General features: G+C 49.2%; 13 protein-coding genes across 13 annotated transcripts, besides 6 other annotated features; all 13 read left to right on the top strand.

Moving 5' to 3' along the window:
- Nucleotides 1-402: 402 nt before the first annotated feature.
- Nucleotides 403-431: a microsatellite.
- Nucleotides 432-778: 347 nt separating this feature from the next.
- Nucleotides 779-843: a sequence feature (T-rich).
- A 64-nt stretch (nt 844-907) lies between these two features.
- Nucleotides 908-1,573, top strand: Tb11.02.5540 (hypothetical protein, conserved; the record flags this gene model as incomplete). Its single annotated transcript, XM_823749.1, has 1 exon — nt 908-1,573. One exon carries the CDS (start codon nt 908-910, stop codon nt 1,571-1,573), a length of 666 nt encoding a protein of 221 aa, XP_828842.1.
- An 803-nt stretch (nt 1,574-2,376) lies between these two features.
- Tb11.02.5530 (electron-transfer-flavoprotein alpha polypeptide) lies at nt 2,377-3,351 on the top strand (the record flags this gene model as incomplete). Its single annotated transcript, XM_823748.1, has 1 exon — nt 2,377-3,351. One exon carries the CDS (start codon nt 2,377-2,379, stop codon nt 3,349-3,351), a length of 975 nt encoding a protein of 324 aa, XP_828841.1.
- Nucleotides 3,352-3,464: 113 nt separating this feature from the next.
- Nucleotides 3,465-3,504: a microsatellite.
- Nucleotides 3,505-4,636: 1,132 nt separating this feature from the next.
- Nucleotides 4,637-6,820, top strand: Tb11.02.5520 (long-chain-fatty-acid--CoA ligase; the record flags this gene model as incomplete). Its single annotated transcript, XM_823747.1, has 1 exon — nt 4,637-6,820. One exon carries the CDS (start codon nt 4,637-4,639, stop codon nt 6,818-6,820), a length of 2,184 nt encoding a protein of 727 aa, XP_828840.1.
- A 1,020-nt stretch (nt 6,821-7,840) lies between these two features.
- Tb11.02.5510 (hypothetical protein, conserved) lies at nt 7,841-8,935 on the top strand (the record flags this gene model as incomplete). Its single annotated transcript, XM_823746.1, has 1 exon — nt 7,841-8,935. The coding sequence occupies one exon, from the start codon at nt 7,841-7,843 to the stop codon at nt 8,933-8,935; it is 1,095 nt and encodes a 364-aa protein (XP_828839.1).
- A 987-nt stretch (nt 8,936-9,922) lies between these two features.
- Tb11.02.5500 (glucose-regulated protein 78, putative) lies at nt 9,923-11,884 on the top strand (the record flags this gene model as incomplete). The annotated part of the gene is made up of 1 exon (XM_823745.1): nt 9,923-11,884. One exon carries the CDS (start codon nt 9,923-9,925, stop codon nt 11,882-11,884), a length of 1,962 nt encoding a protein of 653 aa, XP_828838.1.
- Nucleotides 11,885-11,908: 24 nt separating this feature from the next.
- Nucleotides 11,909-11,929: a sequence feature (AT_rich).
- Nucleotides 11,930-12,835: 906 nt separating this feature from the next.
- Nucleotides 12,836-13,225, top strand: Tb11.02.5490 (hypothetical protein, conserved; the record flags this gene model as incomplete). Its single annotated transcript, XM_823744.1, has 1 exon — nt 12,836-13,225. The coding sequence occupies one exon, from the start codon at nt 12,836-12,838 to the stop codon at nt 13,223-13,225; it is 390 nt and encodes a 129-aa protein (XP_828837.1).
- A 131-nt stretch (nt 13,226-13,356) lies between these two features.
- Nucleotides 13,357-13,447: a sequence feature (AT_rich).
- Nucleotides 13,448-14,021: 574 nt separating this feature from the next.
- Tb11.02.5480 (hypothetical protein, conserved) lies at nt 14,022-14,411 on the top strand (the record flags this gene model as incomplete). The annotated part of the gene is made up of 1 exon (XM_823743.1): nt 14,022-14,411. One exon carries the CDS (start codon nt 14,022-14,024, stop codon nt 14,409-14,411), a length of 390 nt encoding a protein of 129 aa, XP_828836.1.
- A 131-nt stretch (nt 14,412-14,542) lies between these two features.
- Nucleotides 14,543-14,633: a sequence feature (AT_rich).
- Nucleotides 14,634-15,362: 729 nt separating this feature from the next.
- Tb11.02.5470 (vacuolar type H+ ATPase subunit, putative) lies at nt 15,363-16,121 on the top strand (the record flags this gene model as incomplete). Its single annotated transcript, XM_823742.1, has 1 exon — nt 15,363-16,121. One exon carries the CDS (start codon nt 15,363-15,365, stop codon nt 16,119-16,121), a length of 759 nt encoding a protein of 252 aa, XP_828835.1.
- A 948-nt stretch (nt 16,122-17,069) lies between these two features.
- Nucleotides 17,070-17,813, top strand: Tb11.02.5460 (hypothetical protein, conserved; the record flags this gene model as incomplete). Its single annotated transcript, XM_823741.1, has 1 exon — nt 17,070-17,813. One exon carries the CDS (start codon nt 17,070-17,072, stop codon nt 17,811-17,813), a length of 744 nt encoding a protein of 247 aa, XP_828834.1.
- A 399-nt stretch (nt 17,814-18,212) lies between these two features.
- On the top strand, nt 18,213-20,174 carry Tb11.02.5450 (glucose-regulated protein 78, putative; the record flags this gene model as incomplete). Its single annotated transcript, XM_823740.1, has 1 exon — nt 18,213-20,174. One exon carries the CDS (start codon nt 18,213-18,215, stop codon nt 20,172-20,174), a length of 1,962 nt encoding a protein of 653 aa, XP_828833.1.
- A 310-nt stretch (nt 20,175-20,484) lies between these two features.
- Tb11.02.5440 (hypothetical protein, conserved) lies at nt 20,485-22,200 on the top strand (the record flags this gene model as incomplete). Its single annotated transcript, XM_823739.1, has 1 exon — nt 20,485-22,200. The coding sequence occupies one exon, from the start codon at nt 20,485-20,487 to the stop codon at nt 22,198-22,200; it is 1,716 nt and encodes a 571-aa protein (XP_828832.1).
- A 476-nt stretch (nt 22,201-22,676) lies between these two features.
- On the top strand, nt 22,677-23,909 carry Tb11.02.5430 (hypothetical protein, conserved; the record flags this gene model as incomplete). Its single annotated transcript, XM_823738.1, has 1 exon — nt 22,677-23,909. The coding sequence occupies one exon, from the start codon at nt 22,677-22,679 to the stop codon at nt 23,907-23,909; it is 1,233 nt and encodes a 410-aa protein (XP_828831.1).
- A 1,406-nt stretch (nt 23,910-25,315) lies between these two features.
- Nucleotides 25,316-27,211, top strand: Tb11.02.5420 (NADPH--cytochrome P450 reductase; the record flags this gene model as incomplete). The annotated part of the gene is made up of 1 exon (XM_823737.1): nt 25,316-27,211. The coding sequence occupies one exon, from the start codon at nt 25,316-25,318 to the stop codon at nt 27,209-27,211; it is 1,896 nt and encodes a 631-aa protein (XP_828830.1).
- Nucleotides 27,212-27,724: the final 513 nt, after the last annotated feature.

Below are 27,724 nucleotides of genomic sequence, written 5' to 3'. Positions count from 1 at the left end.
CTTCTAAGGGCCAGGAGAGGCGGAGGGAACTTTTACAAATTGGTTCCGCTGTTGGGAAGCGACTTGCGCCATTATGATCTGAGTTTAGAAGTGGCCGTTGCGGACCCTACCTCGTCCGCTTTATTTGTTTACTCATTGCATACACACAACCGTACTCGCCGCAATCTGACCTAATAACGGTGCAACCGAAAACTGTGCGCCACTGGGGGAAATGCAGAGGTACACGTCAGATAAGGGGTAAAAAATGCATGAAAAAAATGAAAAAAGGAAAACACAAAATTAGGTGATGTAGTGCCTTGAATTCGCCCTTTTTTGGTGGAATGAGACCATAAATAAATATATATATGTACCGTTACTTCTCCCCCCCTCGTAAGCGTGTTACCAGAAGGGAACGAGAAGGAAATATATATATATATATATATATATATATAAAGCGCCGCCTGCTGACGTCATGCAACGCAACAAAAAAAGAAACACAAGGCAGGAAAGAAAAGAAAGAGAAGCGAAAGCAAGGCAGTTGCAGATGGTGGGCATCAAGTGCTCTGTAAGGCTATCTCTTGTCCCATTCCTCTTCCTGTTGCTGTTTGATTTCTTGTTGATTTTTTTACTTCTGTGCCCAACCTCCTTTCCTTTGTTTCCGACCTTTCACTTTCGTCACGGTACTGCCGCTGTTCCGTATATGCCTCGTGTCTGGATCACAAAACTGCTAGTTCCTTCATCTTTCATTATTCACCATTGATACAATGGCACCTGTGGTACCCCCGCCACTTCGCCTTGTGGAAAAAAATAAATAGGAAAGAAAAGGTGAAGAGAGGAAAAAAGGGAATAGGGCAAAAAAAAAAAACAACAACTCGGTAGCGTTTGCCTCATCTCTGAAATCATTAGCAGGCACAAGTTAGCAGTTGGTATGCTTCAAAACTGTGAGGTTGCTAGCAAGCGAGTGGAACGGGGACAAACAACCACAACGGACCCCAACGATGATTTAGCCTTTGAACGGCACACCAGTGCGCCATATGGCCCAGTGAAAGTCAAACGGTACCGCATTCAAAATATCGTACTGGAGATTTTGTTGGTTGCGGCTCTTTGCCTCGTGCTCGCAGGGAGCAACAGCTCAACAGGGAAACTTGAGAAGGACAATTATGAGGTGTTTATCGACTGGCAGAATGTTTGGGTGTGCACAGATGAGGAATGCCTGACGCACGATATTGAAACGACGTTGTGCAAGAAGTTTGTCACAAATGTGACGGTATTTCACATCTCGGCATTGGGGTTTACAATACCATGTTTCTTGGCGATTGTTTTTAACACTACAATGATCTTCGGCAACGCTTTCGTTCCCAAGACCTTTATGTTATTTAATCTTGCCCTTTGCACTGTTGCGTCTGCAGTCGCCGTTAAGGCTTCCGTAGACACTGTTTCGTCACCACTTTGCTACAAAATGACGTTAAGGTCACTTGGCTTTGAGTATGGGCCAGCTGTAATGATTTTCGGATTCAGTCTCGCGTTTTCTGTGTTGTCCCTAGTATTTTGCACTATTTTCCTCAACACAAACTCAGATCGTTTGTCTGAATAAAATGAACAACAACGACAGCAACAGCGACAGCGAAGTGAGTGGAAGGAAAGAGGGAAAAGAAAGAAAGAGGAGCCGAAATAACGGCAAGAAAATCGAATGAAAAGGGCATGTTTGAGTTAGTATACGCTAACACGCGTATGAATGTGTCTGTGGAAGTGACATAAATTCAGTGACTACGGGCGGTAACGGGAAGGATAGAGGAGGGGAAAGACTAAAAGAAAAAAGTGACACAAGGGAGCGGTTGAAAAGAAAAGAGTTGTGGAATTAGTTATTGGGACTTGTTTTAACGTGCACCAGCAGGTGTGGACATCCTGAGGGAAGATTTAAAAAAAAAAACAGCGATCACGATGAAAAGAACTAATTAAATAATAGTGCATGTCGGCACCGCGTTTGCTTGGATCCCCTTCTCATTACCCCTTCGTATAGCCTGTTGGTTACTACATATGCTTTTGTTTGCTGTGCTTGCACTTGTTCCCCATTAAGCCAAAGACCTATTAACGCTCTGCAGGTGGTTGCTTCCACTTTCATGTCCTTAGGGATATTATTTCCCCCCTGCCACTATTGTTTATGGACATGCTATGTTGAATCAAACTCCTCCTCTTGATCGCTACAAGTTTATTTGTGGTTGGTTCTGTTTAAGGAGTGCTACAAAGGGAAGATCATAAGGCGGGTTGTCCTGGAGATATTTGCGCTCCACTTCTCGACGGAATCAGGTTGTCGGGCATTATCAAAGGGTTAGCTAACTTAGTATAATTTCACTCTGAGTCGTTTTAAAGGTGTTTGGAGATCAACATTTTCCCCTGATGTTTCGTTACACCGCTGCATTCTTCGGCAAAGTGCTGGTGCTGGCGGAGACCCATCAAAACTCTATATTTCCAGGTACTCTCGCAGCGGTAACGGCGGGCTTGCAACTTGGTGAAGTAACCACACTTATCGCTGGTGAAACCCCCGCAACCGCTGCAGCGCAACTGTCAAAGGTGAAGGGCGTTTCCCAAGTGTTCATTGCTTCAGGTATCCACTATGAGCATGGTTTGCCTGAGGAATATGCACCGCTTGTGGCATCACTCGTACAGCTTGGCGGTTACACGCATGTTCTCGCGGCTACCTCAGCTTTCGGCAAGGGAATTATCCCTCGTGCCGCGGCGCTGTGTGATGTCATGCCCATTAGTGAAGTGTCGGAAGTGAAAGATGAGTCCACCTTCGTCCGTTACATGTACGCTGGAGGTGTTGTTAGTACGGTAAGGTCCACTGACCCGGTGAAGTTCGCTACGATTCGCAGCACCTCATTTGAGCGAGCACCTCTTGAAGGAGGTAACGCATTGCAGCAGGAGGTAGAAGTGACACCGGTGGTTGGCACTTCGAAGTGGCTTGAGGATGCCTCAGTAAATAATGACGCGCCAGATATCCAAACAGCGGCGACGGTTATCGCGGGGGGGCGTGGTTTGAAGAGTGGCGAGAATTTTAAACTTCTTCATGATTTAGCAAAGCCACTCCATGCGGCCGTTGGTGCAACTCGCGCGGCGGTGGATGCCGGTTATTGCTCCAATGACCTCCAGATTGGGCAAACGGGAAAAACTGTGGCGCCGAACCTTTACGTTGGCTGCGGTGTGTCGGGTGCCATACAACACGTTGCTGGTTTAAAGGATGCGAAAGTTATTGCAGTAATTAACAACGATGCTGAAGCACCCTTCTTTCAAGTGGCAGACTACGGGCTTGTGGAGGATCTTTTTGTCGCTGTGCCAAAGCTTACTGAACTGGTTACGAAGTCAAGGAAGTGAAAATGCGGGTAAGAATGTTGAAAAATGTATCTGTTGGCGATGGTGAAATTCCTTTATGAAGGTTGGTGGGTAGGAGAGGTATATTCACAAGAAAGCTGAGAAGATGCATCCGCATATATATATATATATATATATATATATATATATATATATGTCTGCGCATGAAAGCTCAATGCAGAGTTCTTGCAGGAAGTGAGTCACAAAAAGTCATAATAACGCTATAAAGGCTAAAAACGCACTGTGAACTTGCGGAAGTCGGTTATTTGATGTACAGGTACAAACGTGCAGCGCATCTCGAAAGCAAAAAAAAAAGTGGCGGTGCATGCGCTTTCAGTTCTGGACCGAACATTAACCTCAGTTAACCAGCGAGTTGTGCCTGTGGGGGCTGAATGAATCTATACAGTGGCATTTGATTGGTGAAGAACGATTGCAATCGGGTTCTTTCCGTATTTCCAGAATTCCTTTCTTTTTTTATTATCACGCGTATTTTTTTTTTTCTGGTTCATTTTTTGCATGGCCGATTTGCCTTAAAAAGAATGAAACTGTTACAAAGCATTTAGAAGCAATGAATGAACAAATGGATGAACTGCTGTGAAATGTGATTATGCAGCCCAACCAATGGTTGTGCTGCTTTTATCGTCATACCTTATGTTTCCCTTTCTCTTCGTTAAGGTGCCACTCTCACAGATGCGGTTGAACAATCACTTGATTTGATTGCTCCCATCTAAAAAACAAAAAAAATGAGGATAACTTATATGTCATTCTTCTTGTTCTGTTCATCGTGCAGCTTCCACCACAGTTTCCTTATCTGTCCTTGAAGGCGTATTCATCTTCTTTTGATGTTGGGTGCGTATGTTTTACCTTTATTGATTTAACGAGGCGTCGACGGCTTATTAAAGTAGAGGGAAGTGGGGTTCATCCGCTTTTCAAACTAACAACATTAGGTTCTGTTTTTAGTTTGCCCCCTTGGTTGCTTACTTCCATCCACTTCCGCAAGGGTTTCTCCCACTGTTTCAACTTCTACTGCAAACGTCAAAGCGGGATAAATTATTAGGCGTCGTGTAGAAAGTGAAAAGGAGGTGTGAGTGAGGAGGGGGAAAAAATATCGTCCCGAAGAGCATTCAAGTCGAAGGAAAGCGAGAGAAGCTTGTCCCTCATACTTATATAAATATATATATTTGTGCATCAGGGCGGAAACGGCTGTCCTCTTAAATAAAGCGGAAGGCAGGAACACACTTCTGCAGAGCTCCAAAGAAAGGGGAGGAAAACAACCAAACTGCCGAAGATGTTTACTCTTGTCGGGCGCCGGTTAGACAAAATTCCCTTTTCCACACTCTTCAGCTACAACACCGTTTTAGAAAGCGTTTTTTCCGCGCCGGCGCGAAAAGATGCTCTAGTAGTCGAGGTAGCCGGTGCTGAGCCGATGTGTTACTCGTTTGGACGCTTACGAAAAGATGTTCTTGCAGTGGCGAATGTCATCGTGCAACGACGGGAGCTTTTAGCGAAAATCCAGCGAATGCCGTCGCTCTGTTGGCTGCAGCCACCAAGGCCAGACAATGTGAGGAGTGTTTACAGTAATGAAGAGGGAGGGGTTCTGAGTTGTGATTTTCTTAAGGATGATGGAACATATAATTTGGCGATAACAGGAAATGCTGGTTACGCTTTCGTTGTGTCCCTGTTGGCCGCGTGGTCACTCAACCAGATGGCTGTTCCCATGTCCGCTTCGCAGAAGTATGCGGGCGAGTTGTCGTACATTCTTGGGCATAGTAAGAGCAGGGCAGTGTTGGGGGACACCTGGGCGTTTGAAGATAAGTTTCCGGCGGATTATAAAAATCTTTTGGTGCGGGAACTGGAATGCGGAAGGTGGCCCACATGCAGAAGTGCAACCTCGTCAACACACCACGTAGAAACGATGTTTGACCTCGACTCACTTCTTGATTCTGTCGAAGCCCAACGTGAAAAGGAAGAGGAGACGGGAACCCTGCTTCAACCAGAACACATCCCCGCGAAGGCTGAATCGAGGAAAATTAATGATGCACACGATGTTATCGATCGACTGGAACTTGAAAAGGCTGCCGACGCCAAGCGTTGTGAAGCACGCCGTCAAAGCATGATGAGTGAACAGTTCAAAGAAAATAACGCCGTCACACATGCAGCTGATGGTGACGCTGGTGAAATGTATTACGATACAGAAAATCTTCACTCTCTCAATCCGGTGCACCGCCGCTGGGTGGAGGACCCACGGTCACGTCCAGGGTGGAATGATGATTGCCTAATGTTGTATACATCAGGCACAACAGCCAAACCGAAGGGTGTCGTCCACACCCACGGGACCGTGCGAAATATGGTAAATGTCCTCCAGGATGTGTGGCAATGGTCCTCCGACGACACTGTCCTCCATATGTTGCCCATGCATCATATACATGGGCTTGTTAATATCCTTCTTTGCTCCCTGGCGTCGGGTGCCCGATGTGTGATTACGAAGTTTGACGACCCAATTCGCATCGCACGCCGCCTTGAGCGGGGTGATATCACTCTATTGATGGGCGTGCCCACGCTCTACACGAAATTAATTGCTGCTATTAACGAAAAAATGTCACCTATTGAAAAACGGGGGTTTAAAACAGCGGTCTCTCAAAGTGTCCGATTGATTGTGAGCGGTAGCGCCGCTCTCCCCACACCGACCCTTCACGCCTTCCATGAGCTAACCGGCCACATTCTACTGGAGCGTTATGGAATGACTGAAATCGGGATGGCGCTTGGTCAGCCCCTCCGACCCGTAACGAGAAGGGTTCCTGGAACAGTGGGGCAGGCCCTTCCAACTGTGCAAACGTATGTATTCAACAACCCAGAGGAAACCGTGACAGATGAAGGTGGTGAAAAGGCGGATGGGAAGGGAAAACCGGCGGAGTATGACACCGTTGGTCGCCTTGGTGTTTCCTCCAAGTCCGTGTTTGACCGCTATTGGGATAATCCAGCAGCGACCAAGAAGGAGTTGGTTGTCAACAGCAGTGGTCAACGCTTCTTTGATACGGGTGATACTGTGGGAGTGAAGATGTTTAACAGTGACTGTGACAGTGTAGTTTACACCATTCTTGGTCGGACGAGTGTTGATATAATCAAGTCGTCTGGATTCAAGCTGTCTGCGTTGGAGATTGAAGCTGCGCTGCTTACCTTCCGGGATATTTTTTACGAGGTTGCAGTTGTGGGATGCAAGGACGAGGTTAAAGGTCAAAGTGTGGTGGCTATCGCCTCATTACAGGCTGCGGCGCTGAGGAAGTGGAATGTACCCGACAATTTTAACCATTATGAATCACCGGAGTTGACACAGGAACTGTCTGCCGTGGTTCACGAGGTCCTCGCATATTACAAATGCCCTGCGCGGTACATCATTGTGCCGGAGGTGCCGCGGAACACAACAGGTAAGGTGAACAAGGGAGCGCTCAGATCCATGTTTAACCTTGTTTAAATCATAGTGCCGTCGCGTTCGCTGCGCAGACGCGGTGCAAACCCGCAGCGTCTAACAGGGACGAACTGGATGGGTATCATCCATGCAGGCGTGGTTGTATCCCTGTGGTTTTTACAAGTACGATGCTGAGAATAACAACATATGGTATTAGATGGCACGTCAGGTGACAGTGTTTGCGTTGCAACGCCCCTCTTCTCACGTCTCACTGATACTGATAACGTGGGTGTCTGTGCCCTCTTTCAAATCAGTTGCGTTGGTCGGATTAACTCGGCGTGGGGTGCAGCATTCGAAGCTTCTTTAATGTCTGGTACCCCACTCACGCGTCAAGCTTGTTGTGTCTTTACTTCACTCTATCACCACTATATTCTTGATTTTTTTCTTGGTTTTGCCATCAAGATTATCGCACGCTGACAGTTGTTTTTTTTTTGCATACACTAAGAGCTCATAGTTCATGCGCTCTCGTGTACCTTTTTTTTTCACAATTTTTTTTCTTTGTTGGTCGCTGTGGCTCAGCGCTCACACACGGACGTCCGCAAATTAATTTTTTCTTCGAATTCAGTTCTGCATTCCTTTCCTCAATTTTTCCCTTACTAAAAAAAAAAATAGTAAAACGTTGAGCTGCTGATTACATGTGTGTAACAAATTTAAACTGCGTTAGCTGGTTATTTCTGTGCAAGTGAAAGATTGCAGATGGGTTCTATTGATTTGACGTGCGGAGCCCTGACACCGTATTTTCCCCCCTATAATGATCGCCTTGTGAAAGCGGCTGATGAGAGTGAAAACTGAAAAACGAAGAGGGATCAAAAGAGTTTAGGCGCTAAACGGCAGTCATCCGTAGGTGTAACGAGTTGTGGTGCGCATTTATTTTATTTTATTAGCACAGAGGAAGGGGTGAGGAACAGCCGCATTACAATTATCAATATTTTCCCCTTTCTCTCTGTATCTATTTGCCTCCACCGCAAACGGTAAGAGGTCAATAAAGCTAAGGGGGTGGGCGGTGCGATTGTGCTGATTATTCTCATGAACGGAGAGGAAGGGAAGGGGAACGGGCGTTACCCCGCGCCGGTGAAGCTTGCACGAGAAATTCTTGACACCGTAACACTCCTGCAGAGTCGTCAAAATATGTGGAACGAGGAGATGCACCGTTTTTTCGCGACGGAGAAGCAACAGCAAGATGAATCAGACAGTTTAACGCAGCGTGTGCAATCAGCTGAAGCTGCTTCACGGGAGGATGGAGCATTTAACGATTGGATGTCGCGTCGCGCTGAGCAGGGTGTTGGGAAGGACATATTACAGGATTGGTACCATACCGAAGCTTTGGTTAGCAAGACACCCTTCATGGCCATTACCCCGTGTCCACGAGGCCTTTCGTCTGGTGGACGTGCAGAGATGGTGAAGGCGGTGGATGCATTGGAGCTGCCGCGTTTCCTCGTTCAGACGGTACCGCTGCATCTACCACTTTCGAAACTGTCACCCACTTTTGTATCGTCAGCTTTCCACGTTCCCGAGGGGGAGCGGAACTCCAAGTCATCCCTTGGGGCGCTTTCATACATTGGTGTTCCTTGCACTTATGGGTGGGACGTCCTGCATCTTATGAATGACCATCCCATGTTGGCTGCCGCGGTTGACCGAACACCATGCTTATTTTTTAACGATTATGTTCCGCGGGCCAAGTTGTGCATTCACTGTGCCATCGTTGGTGGTTTCTGTGTGGCGGCAGAGGTTGCCTGTGACGTGCAGGTAGCCGCAACATTACGTCTACATGAGAGTGATACAAGCGAACGGAACGCAAAGTCGCTCATTAGCGCCCTCTCTTTCGCATTGAATACCTTCGTTAAGGATCATCTTGTTTCCACATTGACAGGCCGCTCATTCCGAGCGCTGATCATTGGAACAGAGCATACCATCCAACACCGCGATTTAACGGCGAGGGAGGAGCATTTATTTCCGAACAATGTGTCTTTCTTCTTACTTAACCTTGACAGCGTAGACGGAAGTGAATTTGAGTGTTTTACACAGGAGGAGATACTTAGCAGCGCCCGAAACGCGGCAAAATGTCGGGTTGAGAATATTCCTTTCGACCCCATCATGCGTTTCCTCCGTCCCCCCAACTGAAACGATAGCAAACATTAGCAGAGGCGAGAGCAAAGAGGTTAAAGGACGAGAGGGGATTATGTTTCCCTCTAGTTGTGTAGTATATGTTTCATAACAAGAACCGAACACACCCATGAGCTTATTCGGACAGCGCCCACCACCTACTGAACATAAATAAAACTTGTACGTGCCTTTTTTTTTGTATATGCACATTGCAAAGGGGGGGGAAATCCCAAAACTCATTCATCTTCAAAACATCAGGTAGTTATTCTTTCCTTTCACAAATATATGGCTTCGCCAAACTGGAGAGGCTATTGCAGCAGTAGCAATACGCCCTGTCGTGGAAATATGCGCTGACGCCTGATAATATAGAATCGACGTAACAATACCACAGATGAGCATGCGATTCGCAAAGATAAATGAAGTGCGCTTTCAAACCTAACAGTTCCTCCACTTTTTATACATGACAGCAGGAAGATGTTACTGTGTTTACGATGGCAGCAGGCTTACTAAGACCGTTTCAGAAGAAACACAGTAACCGTGTACACGGCACGAGTTTCACGCATAGTTATTTATTGCGCAACAGCAATTTACTAGTGACTTACCGAAAGGGAGGCCAAACAAAAAATATCAATGCAGGTAAACGGTGTTGTTGGGTATACAGGAAGGACTTACATCCCTCGTTTTAATTATGTAAATTCTGTGGTGCGTATTGCCCCGTAGCGGCAGACTTCACGCGCATTTTTATCTAGAGAGCACATAACCTCTACTTGCAGGAGCCCCATGGCAGCACTGGAGGCGACCCCTTCTTCCGCCTTGCCCTTTCCGTGTGCCATCTGCGTTTTACCATTTCCTTTTCCCTATTTGTCCCTTTTCATCGCCCCACCACACCTCCTCTCCACATATTTTCACGTTTCGCGTTGTTTTGGAAAGATAAGCTAAGCATACTAAAACACACAAACCTACTTACCTAACACTAATATTAAGTTCAAGATAATCCCCCTCCCGATGTCGAGGATGTGGCTGACCACTGCAGCGGTGTTCCTGACTGTGACGGTTGCAGCCGTCTCAGCAGCACCCGAAAGTGGCGGCAAGGTGGAAGCACCATGCGTGGGCATCGACCTCGGCACAACATACTCCGTTGTGGGTGTGTGGCAGAAGGGTGATGTGCATATCATCCCGAACGAGATGGGTAACCGCATCACACCTTCCGTCGTCGCCTTTACCGACACAGAGCGGCTGATCGGTGACGGTGCGAAGAATCAGCTTCCACAGAATCCGCATAATACAATCTACACCATCAAGAGGCTGATTGGCCGCAAGTACACGGATGCGGCAGTGCAGGCTGACAAGAAACTGCTGTCGTATGAGGTCATTGCGGACCGCGACGGGAAGCCGAAGGTACAAGTGATGGTGGGTGGGAAAAAGAAACAGTTCACACCAGAAGAGATCAGTGCCATGGTGCTGCAGAAGATGAAGGAAATTGCAGAAACGTACCTTGGCGAGAAAGTGAAAAACGCTGTTGTAACGGTACCTGCGTACTTCAATGACGCACAACGGCAGTCGACAAAGGATGCTGGGACCATCGCCGGTTTGAACGTAGTGCGCATCATCAATGAGCCCACCGCAGCCGCCATCGCATATGGGCTAAACAAAGCCGGTGAGAAGAATATCCTGGTGTTCGATCTTGGTGGTGGTACCTTTGATGTGTCACTGCTGACAATCGATGAGGGCTTCTTCGAAGTTGTGGCGACAAACGGTGATACGCACCTTGGTGGTGAGGACTTTGATAACAACATGATGCGACACTTTGTGGACATGCTGAAGAAGAAAAAGAATGTTGACATCAGTAAGGACCAAAAGGCACTGGCACGTCTTCGCAAGGCATGTGAGGCTGCGAAGCGACAGCTGTCGTCTCATCCCGAGGCGCGTGTGGAGGTGGACAGCCTTACGGAGGGCTTCGATTTCAGCGAGAAAATCACACGTGCGAAGTTTGAGGAGCTGAACATGGACCTCTTCAAGGGGACACTCGTGCCCGTGCAACGTGTGCTGGAGGATGCGAAGCTGAAGAAGAGTGACATCCACGAGATTGTGCTCGTTGGTGGATCCACACGTGTGCCGAAGGTACAACAACTGATCAGTGACTTCTTCGGTGGGAAGGAACTGAACCGTGGTATTAACCCCGATGAAGCCGTAGCATATGGTGCCGCTGTGCAAGCTGCGGTGCTAACCGGTGAAAGCGAGGTTGGCGGGCGCGTTGTGCTTGTAGATGTGATCCCACTGTCGCTTGGTATTGAAACTGTAGGTGGTGTCATGACAAAACTCATCGAGCGTAACACACAGATCCCCACCAAGAAGAGTCAGGTCTTTTCTACCCATGCGGACAACCAGCCGGGTGTGCTTATCCAAGTGTATGAGGGTGAGCGCCAGCTGACAAAGGATAACCGCCTCCTGGGCAAATTCGAGTTGTCGGGAATTCCTCCTGCCGCGCGTGGTGTGCCACAAATCGAAGTGACATTTGACGTCGACGAGAACAGCATCCTGCAGGTGAGCGCTATGGACAAGTCGTCTGGAAAGAAGGAAGAGATCACCATCACCAACGACAAGGGTCGCCTGAGCGAGGAGGAGATTGAGCGTATGGTGCGCGAAGCGGCAGAGTTCGAGGACGAGGACCGCAAGGTGCGCGAGCGTGTGGATGCGCGTAACTCGCTGGAGAGCGTTGCGTATTCCCTACGCAACCAAGTGAACGATAAGGATAAGCTTGGTGGGAAACTTGACCCCAATGACAAGGCTGCAGTGGAGACCGCTGTTGCGGAGGCGATCCGCTTCCTTGACGAAAATCCGAACGCCGAAAAGGAGGAGTACAAAACTGCCCTGGAAACTCTGCAGAGCGTGACCAACCCCATCATCCAGAAGACTTACCAATCCGCCGGCGGAGGCGACAAGCCACAACCCATGGACGATCTGTAAGTGTACTGGCAGGTGTGTGAGTGGTTATTATTATTATTTTTTTTTGCTTTGTATACTTATTGAAGTGCAGAGTGGATATGGTAGAATGGTTGGCCTGCAGTTGTTCAAGAAGAGTGGTTGGAAGCGCTTGGTGTGCGATACTGGTCGATGAATGGTGGGAAGAAATGGAGTTGCTTGTAATTGTGGCTGCTGTTTATTCTCAACTTACTGACTTTAGTTGAAGCACGTGCTATTTTCTTCGTGTGTCAAATAGATGTTTAATCTACTTTCTGCGAAAGCAGCAAACAATACAAAGGCATCACCGGTGTCATGGGGATATGAAGGTAAAAGGTAAGCAATTGAAGTGGGTAATAGGGTGAGATTGGTAGAGAAAAATTGAATGGGAGACGACTGAACTGAAAGATTGGTTAATAAAATGTGCGGCATACCTGTTCTCTGACCTCTGTAATCAAACCACAGAGTGCTGGAACACGGAGGAAGAATAACGAAGGGCACACCGGTGGTTCAAAGAAAATTTAACTGGCCATCTTTTTTTTCTAACTCTACTTTTCCTAGTTTTGTTCGTGCCCTTCAGACGAAGTGATCCTAAGAGATGTCTAAGGTACGTATACCAGTTCTTCGTCTTGCGGAAAGGAGGTGGGAAATTAAAAAAAAAAGGAAAATTAAGGTGCCTGCTCTGCATACGGCAACCATTTCTCTGAAATTTATATTTGAGGAGGTTCGGGAAAAAAAACAACAAAATTTGATAATTTTTTGCCTCTGGTTAGCCAAGAAGAAAAGTTTGTGCTGGGTGTGTGCGCCTATTTGTATTTGTTTTAAATGGAAAGAAATAGTTATACAGGAAGTATTATTCTTTCTCTCCTTCCATTTTGTTTGAACTAATGGAAGTAACAGCAAGGTTAATTATCGTTATTGAGCACACCAAACCTAAAAACAAGTAACACTACAACCATGGGCAAAGTAAGAGATACTCCGATGATCCTCATTGGCGTCCTCGGTCTCATCGGTGTCGTGGCCGCAGCCGCCGGCTCGCACTGGCTGGACCCTAACCTTTCTGATAAGTTGAAGCTCGCATGGGACCACGCTGTCCAATTTAACCTTATTCACACTGCCGCGATGATGGCTATCTTTGCTGCCCTCAAGATTGCCGAGCCGGAAAGCAGCGCCGCCAGGTGGCTCAACCGCAGTTTCGTGTTATTGTTCGCCGGAACAACGATCTTTTGCGGTACCGTCTATGCCATCTGCTTGGGAGTCCCTGGCAAACAAGTGGGGCACTTCGCTCCGGTTGGTGGTATCACAATGATGTTGGGGTGGGTGTCTGTTGCAATTGCAGGTTTCTAAGAATGAATAAACTATCAGTAAGTTTTACCTGGAGGCACTCGGCAATGACATTATAATGTTCTGTCATCCACTGGTGATACGAAAATGACCCCGGGAGAGGATGGCGGCACGACATACCATGTACAGGAGGGATTTTTTTTAATTAACGAAAACATATAAATATATATATGATTCATCAATTTTTCTATTTTATTTGTTTTGATTATTTATTTCTTTTTATTTGTGAGCGCTCGACTGAACTAAGTGAGAGGGCCCATTTTCTCACTGGTGTCGCAGGTTTTATATTTGTAGGAAATCCTTCTCACCCTATCACCCTGTGAGCCGTGCCGCACCGCGGTGTAGCGTGTTTTTCTCTTACATCTTGTCGTGAGCAGCGTGTGTCATTCCACCTTAACTCTCCTCCCTATCACTCTGCTTTGTGCTTTAGCGAATCATAGTTTAGGGAGCAATTTATCGTTAGAGGGTTTTATGCGAAAACCAAATTTCTTGTTGTGTCGGTCAGTTCTTTGGATTTGGCGGTAGATTTATCTTTTTCACAGCAGTGCAATTGATGTTAACGAGGAGGTATTCGGATATTAGGGCTACGTGATTAACATCTAGTGATCAGTGTCTGCATCATTTACTATGCATTTTCCTTACTTTTATCAGCCAGTACCCCAACGTATATGCATTCCTCGAGGGCCTGACGGGTATTATTCTTTCTCTCCTTCCATTTTGTTTGAACTAATGGAAGTAACAGCAAGGTTAATTATCGTTATTGAACACACCAAACCTAAAAACAAGTAACACTACAACCATGGGCAAAGTAAGAGATACTCCGATGATCCTCATTGGCGTCCTCGGTCTCATCGGTGTCGTGGCCGCAGCCGCCGGCTCGCACTGGCTGGACCCTAACCTTTCTGATAAGTTGAAGCTCGCATGGGACCACGCTGTCCAATTTAACCTTATTCACACTGCCGCGATGATGGCTATCTTTGCTGCCCTCAAGATTGCCGAGCCGGAAAGCAGCGCCGCCAGGTGGCTCAACCGCAGTTTCGTGTTATTGTTCGCCGGAACAACGATCTTTTGTGGTACCGTCTATGCCATCTGCTTGGGAGTCCCTGGCAAACAAGTGGGTCCTATGGCTCCGGTTGGTGCTATCACAATGATGTTGGGGTGGGTGTCTGTTGCAATTGCAGGTTTCTAAGAATGAATAAACTATCAGTAAGTTTTACCTGGAGGCACTCGGCAATGACATTATAATGTTCTGTCATCCACTGGTGATACGAAAATGACCCCGGGAGAGGATGGCGGCACGACATACCATGTACAGGAGGGATTTTTTTTAATTAACGAAAACATATAAATATATATATGATTCATCAATTTTTCTATTTTATTTGTTTTGATTATTTATTTCTTTTTATTTGTGAGCGCTCGACTGAACTAAGTGAGAGAGCCCATTTTCTCACTGGTGTCGCAGGTTTTATATTTGTAGGAAATCCTTCTCACCCTATCACCCTGTGAGCTGTGCCGCACCGCGGTGTAGCGTGTTTTTCTCTTACATCTTGTCGTGAGCAGCGTGTGTCATTCCACCTTAACTCTCCTCCCTATCACTCTGCTTTGTGCTTTAGCGAATCATAGTTTAGGGAGCAATTTATCGTTAGGGATTTGGACGTGGAGACCGGCTCCTTAACTCACAGTATTCCACCTTAACGCGGCCAGCGGCTAGGGATTATCTTCGAGTCGACAGGGAAGTATCGGCAAGAGTTGAGAGTGCGATGAGCCCTTTACTCAGCCAGATGCAATCTGTGCCGTGTTCTTAACAGTTTGTGTTTGCGTGACTTGTTTTCAATATCAATTATAAGTCGCACTAAATCGCGTACTTTTTTCATGCGTATCACATCCATCTGGCTGGAGTGTTGTTTGGTTGATGTGTATTTATGCGGGTAGCCGTTTTTTTTTTGGAGATTGCGTCGCGGAGGATGGGTGAGTTATGCTAACTAACGTTAAGGAAACGCGTCGCGACACCACATTTATCGCGACTGCTTCTCATCCCTTTTAGTTGGGCATTTCGCACAAGGAGAGTTGGACAGTACTTTGCTTTTGTTGTGCCAAGGCCATCTGACTATTCGTGGATTGTCTACCTTCCGTGTGCATGCTGCAAGAGGTTTTGCGTCTCCACCCCCTTTTTTCTGCGAGCGGCAGTTCGCGCAACCTTCATCTTTATCATATCTCTTCCCCTTTATTGTCTCCACTGTTATCTTTGTATGCGCGAACATTGCTCACTTTAGGTTGTGCGTCGTTTGCTGCACCTATGAAATACTCTTTTATAGGTTTACTCTCCGTGATATGTGTCACCACTGTCTTTGCTACGGTCGGTGACGGCAATACTACTCGGAAAGAGGCCTGTTTGGCCCGAATGTACCCACAAAGCGCTGGCTTTTTCGGCTCTCTGGGTGTGGCTGTTGCTCTTATCTTTGCTAATCTGGGCTCTGCCTACGGTGCTGCAAAGTCAGGCGTCGGATTAGCCCAACTAGGACTTCTGGCTCCCGAGAAGATCATGCGCGGCATCGTTCCAGTTGTTATGGCTGGCATCCTCGGCATCTATGGTTTGATCGTGGCAGTTATAATAAACAACAACATCAAAACGGAGCTCTACTCCTATTCTACCTTCTCTGCCAACCTGCATTTGGGCGCGGGAATGGCGGCGGGACTCGCCTCGCTTGCCGCAGGGCTTTCCATCGGTGTGGTGGGTGACACAACCACCCGGGCTTATGGCAAGCAGGATCAGGTTTTCGTGGCCATGGTGCTCATGTTGATCTTTTCCGAGGCCCTGGGCCTCTATGGGCTTATCATTGCATTGTTGATGAATAACCAAGCGAACAGGTACACGGGACTCTGTGACTCTTCATGATACCACATGGAAAGGAAAAAGGACAGGGGGCCTTTGGGGGCAAATGTAGGGGGGGAGAGAAGGGAGGGAAAAAGTGACTGCTGGTTGTGCCTCGGTCGACTTGGAGAGCAACCCGCATGGCATTGGTGCTAAGGAAGGTAGCGTTTTCCCCCAAGGGAGGATTTTGCTCAGAGTCGGTTTACTTTAGTTGTGGTTAGATAAAGCCATACGGTTCGGATGTGGCTCCACAAAGGGAGCGGCGTCACTCGCTGCTGGTGGATAAGGAACCGTGTGTTGTTGGATTCTATGCTGCATCTTCTTTTCGCTCTGTTAATCAACCAAACATCTTCTTTCGCTTTCTTCCAAAACTTGCTAGCGTGGCACCTGCGGTTATACAACACATCTAATTAAGTTTGTGCACGCTAAAGGAATATGTCCGTTGTTTGTGCATTCAAAGGGTGCTCAAACCTGACATATACCGCGCTGCCGGCCTGTGAGCATTGCAGCCAGCGCATGTGTACGTCTCACCTGCTCCCAGAAGTGCATGGCTGCGGTGACAGGGCTAAGAATGTGGCACAACGGAAGGCAACTGCCGACGCAGCGGAGCAACGGCAGCAGCGAAAGCATATCGGCTTAGACGACGCCAAGGCACGGTTGACACGGCGCAGAGAAGAACTGGCCGCACAACGGCAAAAGAAGCCAATCAAGAAAAAGTAGGGCGATGCCGATGCAAATGTTTTGAAGATGATGCAGTTTACGGTGGAATGTTCCCCTTGCACCAGTAGAAAAAGGGATAAGTATCTGCTGGTGTACAAAGTACTAAGGAATGTGCACAACTGTTGTATCATCGTCACTGCAGTTTCGCATGCACACTTTTCTATAATGCTTTCGATACTGTGAGGGTCTCTAAAATGCACTGCTTTCGTCCTTATCCCTCTTCTAGATTCATTGAGCAGAAGGCTTTTAGAAATGTCATTTGTACCCGCTTCACAAACGGCCTCAGTAGATCGTGATGTATTTATCAACCACGGCGGAGCTTATTGGATTAACCCCGTTCCTGGGGGGACCTTTGCCCCGCGCAGCACGTACACATCGTCAAAGAAAGGTGATTTAATTGATCCGTTTGGCAATCCGAAGGTAAGAGACGTGCCGGATTTGTTTGGGAGGTCGCGTTACAGCAGAGTTCCTATTGGAAGTTCTGGAGACGGTGCTATAAGAGAGACTTCTGGAGCGGAAGGTGATGGGAACGGCGGTGTTGACGCTGTTGAAGGCGTTAAAGCTGGTACCCACGGCAATGACGGAGGTTTGCAGCTCGGCAGCGGACTGGCAGGCACTGTCGGCGACCATGGACAACAAGGAGAAACGATCGGAACCTGCATCAATTCTGCAGAGGGGAAACAACCGTTTTCCACAGGTGACATAATGGACAAGCAGCTTCCACTCGACACCGCTAACCCCGAGCGGAGAATTGCTCACCCTGGGAACCACACAGATCGCATACCACCAACAGGTGGATCTGAATACAACGGAACGGTGACGGAGCCGTGGTGCGCACCCGCAGCGGTAGACAATACCTACCTTCGGCTTCCACTCATCTACGAAAGCACAACACATTACCAACAGCGAACGGGACGTTACTATACTGAGGACCAAGCACCACCGCACGGCATGTCGCTTCCCCCAAAGTGCTCCTTACCAACGCGTGAGTGGTAGGGAAGCCCCACTCTGCACATTTTTTTTTGGAACTTCTACAGTTTTGGGTGTACAGGAAGGACTTACATCCCTCGTTTTAATTATGTAAATTCTGTGGTGCGTATTGCCCCGTAGCGGCAGACTTCACGCGCATTTTTATCTAGAGAGCACATAACCTCTACTTGCAGGAGCCCCATGGCAGCACTGGAGGCGACCCCTTCTTCCGCCTTGCCCTTTCCGTGTGCCATCTGCGTTTTACCATTTCCTTTTCCCTATTTGTCCCTTTTCATCGCCCCACCACACCTCCTCTCCACATATTTTCACGTTTCGCGTTGTTTTGGAAAGATAAGCTAAGCATACTAAAACACACAAACCTACTTACCTAACACTAATATTAAGTTCAAGATAATCCCCCTCCCGATGTCGAGGATGTGGCTGACCACTGCAGCGGTGTTCCTGACTGTGACGGTTGCAGCCGTCTCAGCAGCACCCGAAAGTGGCGGCAAGGTGGAAGCACCATGCGTGGGCATCGACCTCGGCACAACATACTCCGTTGTGGGTGTGTGGCAGAAGGGTGATGTGCATATCATCCCGAACGAGATGGGTAACCGCATCACACCTTCCGTCGTCGCCTTTACCGACACAGAGCGGCTGATCGGTGACGGTGCGAAGAATCAGCTTCCACAGAATCCGCATAATACAATCTACACCATCAAGAGGCTGATTGGCCGCAAGTACACGGATGCGGCAGTGCAGGCTGACAAGAAACTGCTGTCGTATGAGGTCATTGCGGACCGCGACGGGAAGCCGAAGGTACAAGTGATGGTGGGTGGGAAAAAGAAACAGTTCACACCAGAAGAGATCAGTGCCATGGTGCTGCAGAAGATGAAGGAAATTGCAGAAACGTACCTTGGCGAGAAAGTGAAAAACGCTGTTGTAACGGTACCTGCGTACTTCAATGACGCACAACGGCAGTCGACAAAGGATGCTGGGACCATCGCCGGTTTGAACGTAGTGCGCATCATCAATGAGCCCACCGCAGCCGCCATCGCATATGGGCTAAACAAAGCCGGTGAGAAGAATATCCTGGTGTTCGATCTTGGTGGTGGTACCTTTGATGTGTCACTGCTGACAATCGATGAGGGCTTCTTCGAAGTTGTGGCGACAAACGGTGATACGCACCTTGGTGGTGAGGACTTTGATAACAACATGATGCGACACTTTGTGGACATGCTGAAGAAGAAAAAGAATGTTGACATCAGTAAGGACCAAAAGGCACTGGCACGTCTTCGCAAGGCATGTGAGGCTGCGAAGCGACAGCTGTCGTCTCATCCCGAGGCGCGTGTGGAGGTGGACAGCCTTACGGAGGGCTTCGATTTCAGCGAGAAAATCACACGTGCGAAGTTTGAGGAGCTGAACATGGACCTCTTCAAGGGGACACTCGTGCCCGTGCAACGTGTGCTGGAGGATGCGAAGCTGAAGAAGAGTGACATCCACGAGATTGTGCTCGTTGGTGGATCCACACGTGTGCCGAAGGTACAACAACTGATCAGTGACTTCTTCGGTGGGAAGGAACTGAACCGTGGTATTAACCCCGATGAAGCCGTAGCATATGGTGCCGCTGTGCAAGCTGCGGTGCTAACCGGTGAAAGCGAGGTTGGCGGGCGCGTTGTGCTTGTAGATGTGATCCCACTGTCGCTTGGTATTGAAACTGTAGGTGGTGTCATGACAAAACTCATCGAGCGTAACACACAGATCCCCACCAAGAAGAGTCAGGTCTTTTCTACCCATGCGGACAACCAGCCGGGTGTGCTTATCCAAGTGTATGAGGGTGAGCGCCAGCTGACAAAGGATAACCGCCTCCTGGGCAAATTCGAGTTGTCGGGAATTCCTCCTGCCGCGCGTGGTGTGCCACAAATCGAAGTGACATTTGACGTCGACGAGAACAGCATCCTGCAGGTGAGCGCTATGGACAAGTCGTCTGGAAAGAAGGAAGAGATCACCATCACCAACGACAAGGGTCGCCTGAGCGAGGAGGAGATTGAGCGTATGGTGCGCGAAGCGGCAGAGTTCGAGGACGAGGACCGCAAGGTGCGCGAGCGTGTGGATGCGCGTAACTCGCTGGAGAGCGTTGCGTATTCCCTACGCAACCAAGTGAACGATAAGGATAAGCTTGGTGGGAAACTTGACCCCAATGACAAGGCTGCAGTGGAGACCGCTGTTGCGGAGGCGATCCGCTTCCTTGACGAAAATCCGAACGCCGAAAAGGAGGAGTACAAAACTGCCCTGGAAACTCTGCAGAGCGTGACCAACCCCATCATCCAGAAGACTTACCAATCCGCCGGCGGAGGCGACAAGCCACAACCCATGGACGATCTGTAAGTGTACTGGCAGGTGTTTGAATCGTTTGTTTTATAATGCCGTTTTTTATAATTACTGCAGCAAATTTGGTTCGTTTAAATTGTGTGAGCAGCGAGCTTACTGGCAGTGTTTGTGTGCTTGTTCAATGATGTAGCTTTGTGGCTCAATCTTTTTCCCTGGGGGTGGAATATTTTTCGTTAGTGCTGAATTTTTTTTTTTCATTGTTTGGGGGATGTTGATGCGTTGGCACGTTGGTTGTATTCCCTCGTAAACCGAATGACTCCTGTTGTTGATGGCTAAGGGATTGTGAAGATGTTGTAGTGAAAGGTGCATGTTGTTGTGTGGACCTTGCTATTATGTTGTTCACATTTGCATTACCCATCTTCCTTTCAATATGATAGGTCTAGGTTTGAGCCTTCCCGAAGGTTTAGTCATGGAGTGTGATAAACCATCAGGGAGGTTTCGCGTGGTGTTTAGACCGCTTTCGGTTGCTGCTGGACAGGCGCCCCCAACGGGTGTGAACTCTCCACCTCCTCAACACCCTACGCCAATTTCCATCGGTGCACCTACCGCGCCGGCAGTAAGTGGCATTAGCGCTGAAGCCAACGGTGGCGCCACAGCCACAGCACCGGAGCAACGACGGTACGGCGGTGCAATTGTTAGGCTGAGCGAACTTGGGGTCAATGTTATGGCTCCGTTTGCTGTGCCTCCTAAGGCACAACGACCGCCGGTCCGCAGCGTGAGTGAAAAGCCGTCAGATACCGTCTTGTGGGACGCGGTCCCCATCGACACCGAAGCTTCCGGAAAAAGTAACAATGTCACGAGTTTCTCACCAACTGTCGCTGAAAGCCATGTAGCTGAAGGCGAATGGAGGAGTAGGAGGTCGACTCAACCCTCAAATAACCGAGGCCGAGGCAGCAAAAAAGCAGGCAAAAAGCCAGTGAGTCGCACAACTCGTCATCGGGGTAACAAAGGTAGCAGCAAAGGTGTTAAACTTCCTCTGCAACGAAACGGCATGCCATTTCCCCATAGCTGGAGCACCGTGAGGGGCCGACGGCAGTTACACTACAACGGCCGAACTTACAGGGGTGTGCAGGCGCACCGCCTTTGGGATGAAATAAAGGCAATGTCGTCTGTGGATGTACCTGCGCCTGTCGCGCGCCCTTCAACCGGAGTTCGGAGGGAAACAGCAGTGCGTGGAGGCAGCCGATCGAGTGTTACCAAGGACGCAAATGAACAGGCGTTGTTATCGTTCGAGGCGCCAAAACCACCGTGTGAAACACCACCTAAGCGACACCGCAGATCAGTACCGAAATCGCCACGGCCGCTTACGACAACGGTCGTACAGGGACGTCGGTTGCTCTTAGATGACGACGAGGACTGGACGGCACCGAAACCCAGCACCGGAGATGTAGTGCTTCTCTCTGATAGTGGTGATGGTATAGGTTGTGACTCGGAGTCGTCAACACTCACAACGTGGCCATCCTTACTTATTGATGACGAGGGGTCCTCGGGGTATGAGTATGTTTCTAGTAATTCAACTACGTCCAGTGATAGCTGCGTAGTTGCTGAAGAGCGCTTCGGTCGGCCGGGTCGAGGCAACACGCATCAGTGTTGTAACCCTGCCGCATCGCAGGTGACTTCACCAAATCTAGCGGAGCATGATGGTTTTTTGTATCCTGCTGAGGTGCTTGCTGAGGTCAGAAGAAAGGGCCAAAATGGCATAAGGTCTCTTAAGTCACATCACGAGACATCAAAAGCGGTTGCTCCCGCCGTATCCCTGGCGAATGATGGTGTGGAAGTGATGTCTCGCGTCGCAGAGCGACCGAACGGGGTCCGGGGGTTCACTTTCATTGGCACCTTAAATGGACATACTGTAGCCCCGGCCACAGGCGCAAGTGCTTCAGCTATGCCTTCTGCTTCTCATGTTGGGGAGTACAGAGAAAGGTACGAAGAAATGGATGTCTTCCCGTGTGTACCAGATGCAGGTGAGGAAGACCTCTTTGTGGTTGGGGAAGAAATAGGTGGGATGCGCTTTGCAGCGTAGTCCGTGGTTCTGATGGATTACACGAGAAAATCGTGTTTTTGTACACTGATTTTCATTTTTTTTTTTTAAAGTGTCTGTTTGGGCTTCTCACTTCACGCGAGTTGTTACACTCATGGAGCGCACGCGTGTGTGAGATGGAAAGAGAAGGTTTCACGTCGTAACTGAAGGGGCGGGAGGGACCTATGTGTGGATTGGTGGGGAGTTGTGTATCACCATTTTTTTTGCTTGTTTTCTCGTGCTCACCCCAGGACATGACTGTTTTTGTTTTTCTTTTTGATACGGGATGGTGGCCGTAGCCTGCACGAATTTTCATATCTGTTACGAATGTCGTGGTAAGTACGCTAAGAGCACGAAAGAAAAGAAAAAAGGGAAAGAAAACCATGTTTACCTTCTTCACGTTGTATTACTAACAGCGCATAACACTAACAGTAGCAACCATAGAATTTGGCCATTGCAGGTGGAGGAGTCACGCAAATATGACACCACCAACGACTCGACGCTACCCCATCCGTCTGTTAGTACGGCATCTTCCTCATGATACAACCGCCGAAAGCATCACTCGGATCATCGTTGAGGGTTGCCCCACTGATAGTGTGGAGGAGGTAACGACGGTGTACGTAATCCCCGGGCGTCCTCAACAAGGCGTCCTGCCCCCCATTCCCTCCACAGCAGTCGTTACGATACAACCGACGGCACGCCAGCAGGCCGACAGCAACCTCGCGATGTGCGATCGCGCTCTCGAGATTGTGGCTGATACCTTCGACGGAAAAGTGGTTCACTCCGGTGATGCTGGCACCTGCAACGTAATGGAATCCACCGTGGAACTCTCGCCTGTTTGTCTTAGAATCCCCTCGGGCATGCGTAGTAAAAGGGGTGTGTCAGAGGATTGGGTCAATAGGTTGCGCAGTATTAGTGCCGGATCCATCGAAGATGACGACAACTACAGAGCCTTTTGCGTATCTGCGCTGGGAAGCAACAGGGAGGTGTTGACGGCTGGTAATAACATGTCGAAAGGATGGATGCATGAAGGGGGGAATACTGGGGACGGGGCTACAACCCATCAGGCTGGCGCCGCCGCTACATCGCTGCGGGAACAACACCAACAAGGGTCACAGGAGGGCGAGGGCAAACAAATTTCAAATCTCGTAAAGTATTTGGTTTCCGGCGTGGACCAACGCAAGAAGAAAGGGTCCAGCTGCCGGCGCAAGAATGAAAAGAAAGCAGGTGCCCCTGCCAACGCCAAACCGATGAAGATACTTGTGCGAGAATGGACTGAAGACGATGCAGGGAAGTTGACATCGGTGGGGCAGACGGGGGCAGGTTTACAGAGGCGGGAAGTCAGCTCGGGGACGACGAAAACGCCGCCCCGAGAAGGTGGTGGACAAGGCGAAAGCGGTGGAGGAAAGCGGCGCAAGCGCTCGCGGCAGTCGAAGAAGAAGGCGGCAAAGCTGGACGATCTTGATGGACATCGTAATACTGACGGTGTTTCGGGCACGCTAGAAGGGCGGAAAGGGAAGGGGCTGAAACTCCCCAAACGCACAGCAGAATTAGACAATCATTCGGACGAAAGTGCAGTGAACGATAAAGGATGCAGGGACGCCGAAAAACGCGCGAACCGTCGAAAGAAGCGGCGAGCGGATAGGAAAAGGCGGAATAGAAGAAGCAAGGAAAAGGAGGGCGAAACTTTAACCGCTGCGGGTGCTGAGTAATAAATAGCATGAGGACTAGGGTGGACAACGTGAAGATAGGAGCGAATTGGATGTGCCGGCTCAGTGAAGGCGCAAGCAGCACAAGGAGCCGATGAGGGAGAGGGAATGGGCTAATGCTCCCCCCATGACCTCACAGCGGGAGCTCAGTTCGCCATAACCGAAGAAAAAGGGCCGTTACTCCACAGGCGTTGCGTAGCCGCACGACGTCGAAGGAGAAGCAGGTGAAGCTGCCCAGTGGGTGGGTGTGCAGAGACGAGAAAAGCGAATTCACTGGACCGAGCACGCCAAAGGTAATGGAACCTAATGAAAACAGCAGATGGCTTCTGGGGGCAACGTTCGTTGCGAAATACACATCTTGGAGAGGGGAGAACGACACTTTTGAGTGTTCCCATTTCTAGACTGGTTCATGGCGACTTCGCACGAACTGTTCGGTAGACTGGCGCTAGTAACGAGAGCTGATATGGGAAACGGAGCAAAAACGAAAGGGGTTCGAAGTAAAACGGTAAAGGAAACGCTCGCACCGTTCGTGGCCCCCTCTCGTTGTGCGCCTGTATGCCAAACGTACGTATCGCGTCATATCATTTGTAACTACTGCATGTCGGTTGTCGAACTGAACCTGAGGCCCCGCCACAGGGAGTGCCGATGCCCTGCATTACCGGACAACCCCTCTCTACCCCTGACGAAGCTCTCACTGATCAACAACACCGTTGGGTTTGCACATGTGACACATTTCTGCTTTATAGCGACCGTTGTTTGGAAATTGTATCAACCAAACTGTTTCTCCACGGCTCTGAGCGGCCGCGCGGTGCTGCACGGGGCCTGTGGGTGTGTTTGTCCACCGTCATGGGTCCATCGCTTTTTCCGCTCCAACCAGGAAAGAAACGAGGTGGGCTGGATCGGCACACGACGTTATCCATTTCAAACCCTATCACTACATAAACGTGCCCCCATCCGTGTACACTGGGGGGGGGGGGGAGGAGGCTGTTTTGAATTCGTTAGGTTCCCGCCTTACGGTCATGGGTGCCAACACGAGTAGATGATGAGGACGGGAGTTGGTTTGAAGAGGGGGTTTCTCCTGTTCTTGGGGGTTCCTTGGAATTATGTTAATGCAGGTTCAGCACGCACTGTTCCCAACAGGAGTATTCACGGCATTGAGATTCGTCGGTGCGTGAAAGCGAGCAAGAAACACACGAAATATGGACACTAATGTGGGGTAACGCGCCGACTGGTGTTTTTTGTGGCGGCACGAAAGTGGTGTGAAGTTGTCGCTCAATTTCCCCATTCTCTCTTTCCCTCTTTCGTATTCGGAGTCGGGTTAGCGATCACAAACATTGTGAGTGTGTGTGTGTGTGTGCGCGCGCGTTTCGTTTTAAGGTTATTTTTATATATAGTTGGCGTTGTATCTCATGATTTTCCTCGTGATATCCACCGCCATTATCGCGGTCCTTGCATGGTTCGTTGCCGGGGTTTTCATACGCGGTGGTGGGGGTAGGGGGAAAACCGCCGCACCACAGGTTGTAGGGGTTGCTCAATATCCTTCACAACCGTCTTCTCGAGTCGACGTTCGCGTTCTCTTCGGCTCGCAAACAGGTACTGCTGAAATGTTTGCTAAGACTGTTACGCGAGAGGGCTTGAGACTGGGTGTCCCTATGAAACTTGCTGACGTGGAAAATTATCGTCCGTCCGACTTGGCAGGGGAAAAATATGTCATTATTATCTGCGCCACGTATGGTGAGGGTGAACCCACGGACACCATGGTCGGGTTCCATGAGTGGTTGGTAGACGACTCCCGTGCAGTGGGAGAGGAATTAAGTGGGGTGAAATACACAGTGTTTGCCCTCGGGGACCGGCAATACAAGTTCTTTTGCCGTGAAGGCATCACGGTGGACCGCCGCATGTCTGAGTTAGGTGCTCAACGTTTCTATCCCCTCGGTTATGGCGACTGTGGAAATAGCATCGAAGAAGAATTTGATAACTGGTGTCACAACCTCTGGCCAGTCTTGGGACGCGCACTTTCTCTAGTACTGAAATCGAACTCAACCGAACCCGTGGCACCCGAATGCCGAATGAAATTATGGGGACCTCCGGAAGAGGCCCCGTTGCCGTTCCCCAAGCTCGCGTCAGTGTTGGAACCAACACAACGATTGCCTTCTTGGGCACCAGTGAAGGTGAACAAGGAGCTGCTGAGCAATGCTACCGGAAGAAGTACAAGGTTAATTGAGTTTGATACATCAGAAACTGTTATCTCCTACCAGGCTGGTGACCACCTCGGTGTTCTTCCTAGTAACCCCAGCGAAATGGTGAACACTTATCTGCGGGTGTTGGGCGTGAGCGAGCAAGAATCAAGTCAGGTCATCTCGCTGCAGAACAGAGCAACTGGCAAGAACGTTTTTCCTTGTCGCGTGTCAATTCGCACTGCACTCACATGGTACATCGATCTTGCCGGGCCCCCCAAGAAGTCTACTTTGCGTGCTTTCGCCCACCATTGCACTGATCCCGTTGAAAAGGACACCTTGTTAAAACTGCTGAGTACTGAACCCGAGTCGGTGGAGGCGTATGGCAAGCTTGTTTTGGAGTTAAGGACTGTCCTTGGCTTTTTGCAGCGATTCAAGTCGATGTCTCCCCCGCTGAGTTTCTTCTTGGAGATGATGCCGCGGATTGCCCCACGGTATTTTTCCATTTCGTCTGATTCTCTGACCCACCCGACGAGTGTGGCCATTACTGTTGCTGTGGTCGAGGGTGGCCTCTGCACGAATTTGCTTCAGCAGGCAGCCGTGGGTCAAAACATTCCCGTGTTTGTGCGAAAATCTAACTTCCACCTTCCGCTTCGAGCTAAGGATCGACCAATCATCATGATTGGCCCGGGCACGGGTGTAGCGCCTTTTATTGGATTTCTCCACCGCCGTAGCGCGTGGCTGGAAAAGGGTAACAAAGTTGGTGATGCACTTTTGTTTTTTGGTTGCAGGAGGCGTGAGGAGGATCATATATATGCCGACTTTATGGAGAAGTGTCTATCGAATGGGGCACTCTCCGTGCGGGATGTTGCTTACAGCAGAGAACAAGCGGATAAAGTTTATGTGCAGCACCGCTTAGCGGCACGCGGGAAGGAAGTATGGGAAATAATCAGCAGAGGAGGAAATGTTTACGTATGCGGGGATGCAAAGAATATGGCGAGGGATGTCGAGAGGCAGCTACTGGACATCGCGCAGAAATATGGTGCAATGAAGGAGGATGAGGCGACGGCATTGCTTGAGAAACTCGCAACTGATGAACGGTATTTGAAGGATGTCTGGACGGCGTGAGTGTTATGTGGTTTGGGCCCGATGATGGTGGAGGACGTCGACCCATCGGTAATTGTGCATATCCACACCCACTTTCTCATGCGTTGCCAGTGCTTTGGAAGAACGCGCGCTTACAGTTTTACTTCCGTAAATTTCCTATCGGTTCCTGCCGGTTTATATTTGTTTGTCGCAATGGTTTCGATGCCAATGGTAGTATGTGCTGACGGCGTGCACGTTTGTACCCTTTCTCGGGGCAACCGGATGGTTTCTCAGTTCTAACTCTGCTGCCGCTTGGTGTGTTTAAAGTGTTGGGGCGGTGTTGGGCAATGCGGCTTCTCTTCTACATCTTCTAAAAGTTGGCGCAAGCGTAGATCACATTTCCAAAGCCCCAATCGCGTTGGCTGTTCGAGGGCATGAATTATTTGGAGTGCGCGTGCACCAACTAACCCACGCAAATCGTTACATGTGTTTGTGGGACGTCAACATCTCAACAACCCCACCTGGCGGACAAAGAAAAAATGATAGGAGAGAGCT

The sequence above is a fragment of the Trypanosoma brucei genome, assembly GCF_000002445.2.
Source record: "Trypanosoma brucei brucei TREU927 chromosome 11 chr11_scaffold01 genomic scaffold, whole genome shotgun sequence".
Lineage (NCBI taxonomy): Eukaryota > Euglenozoa > Kinetoplastea > Trypanosomatida > Trypanosomatidae > Trypanosoma > Trypanosoma brucei.
This window is presented reverse-complemented; position numbering and strand designations above follow the sequence as displayed.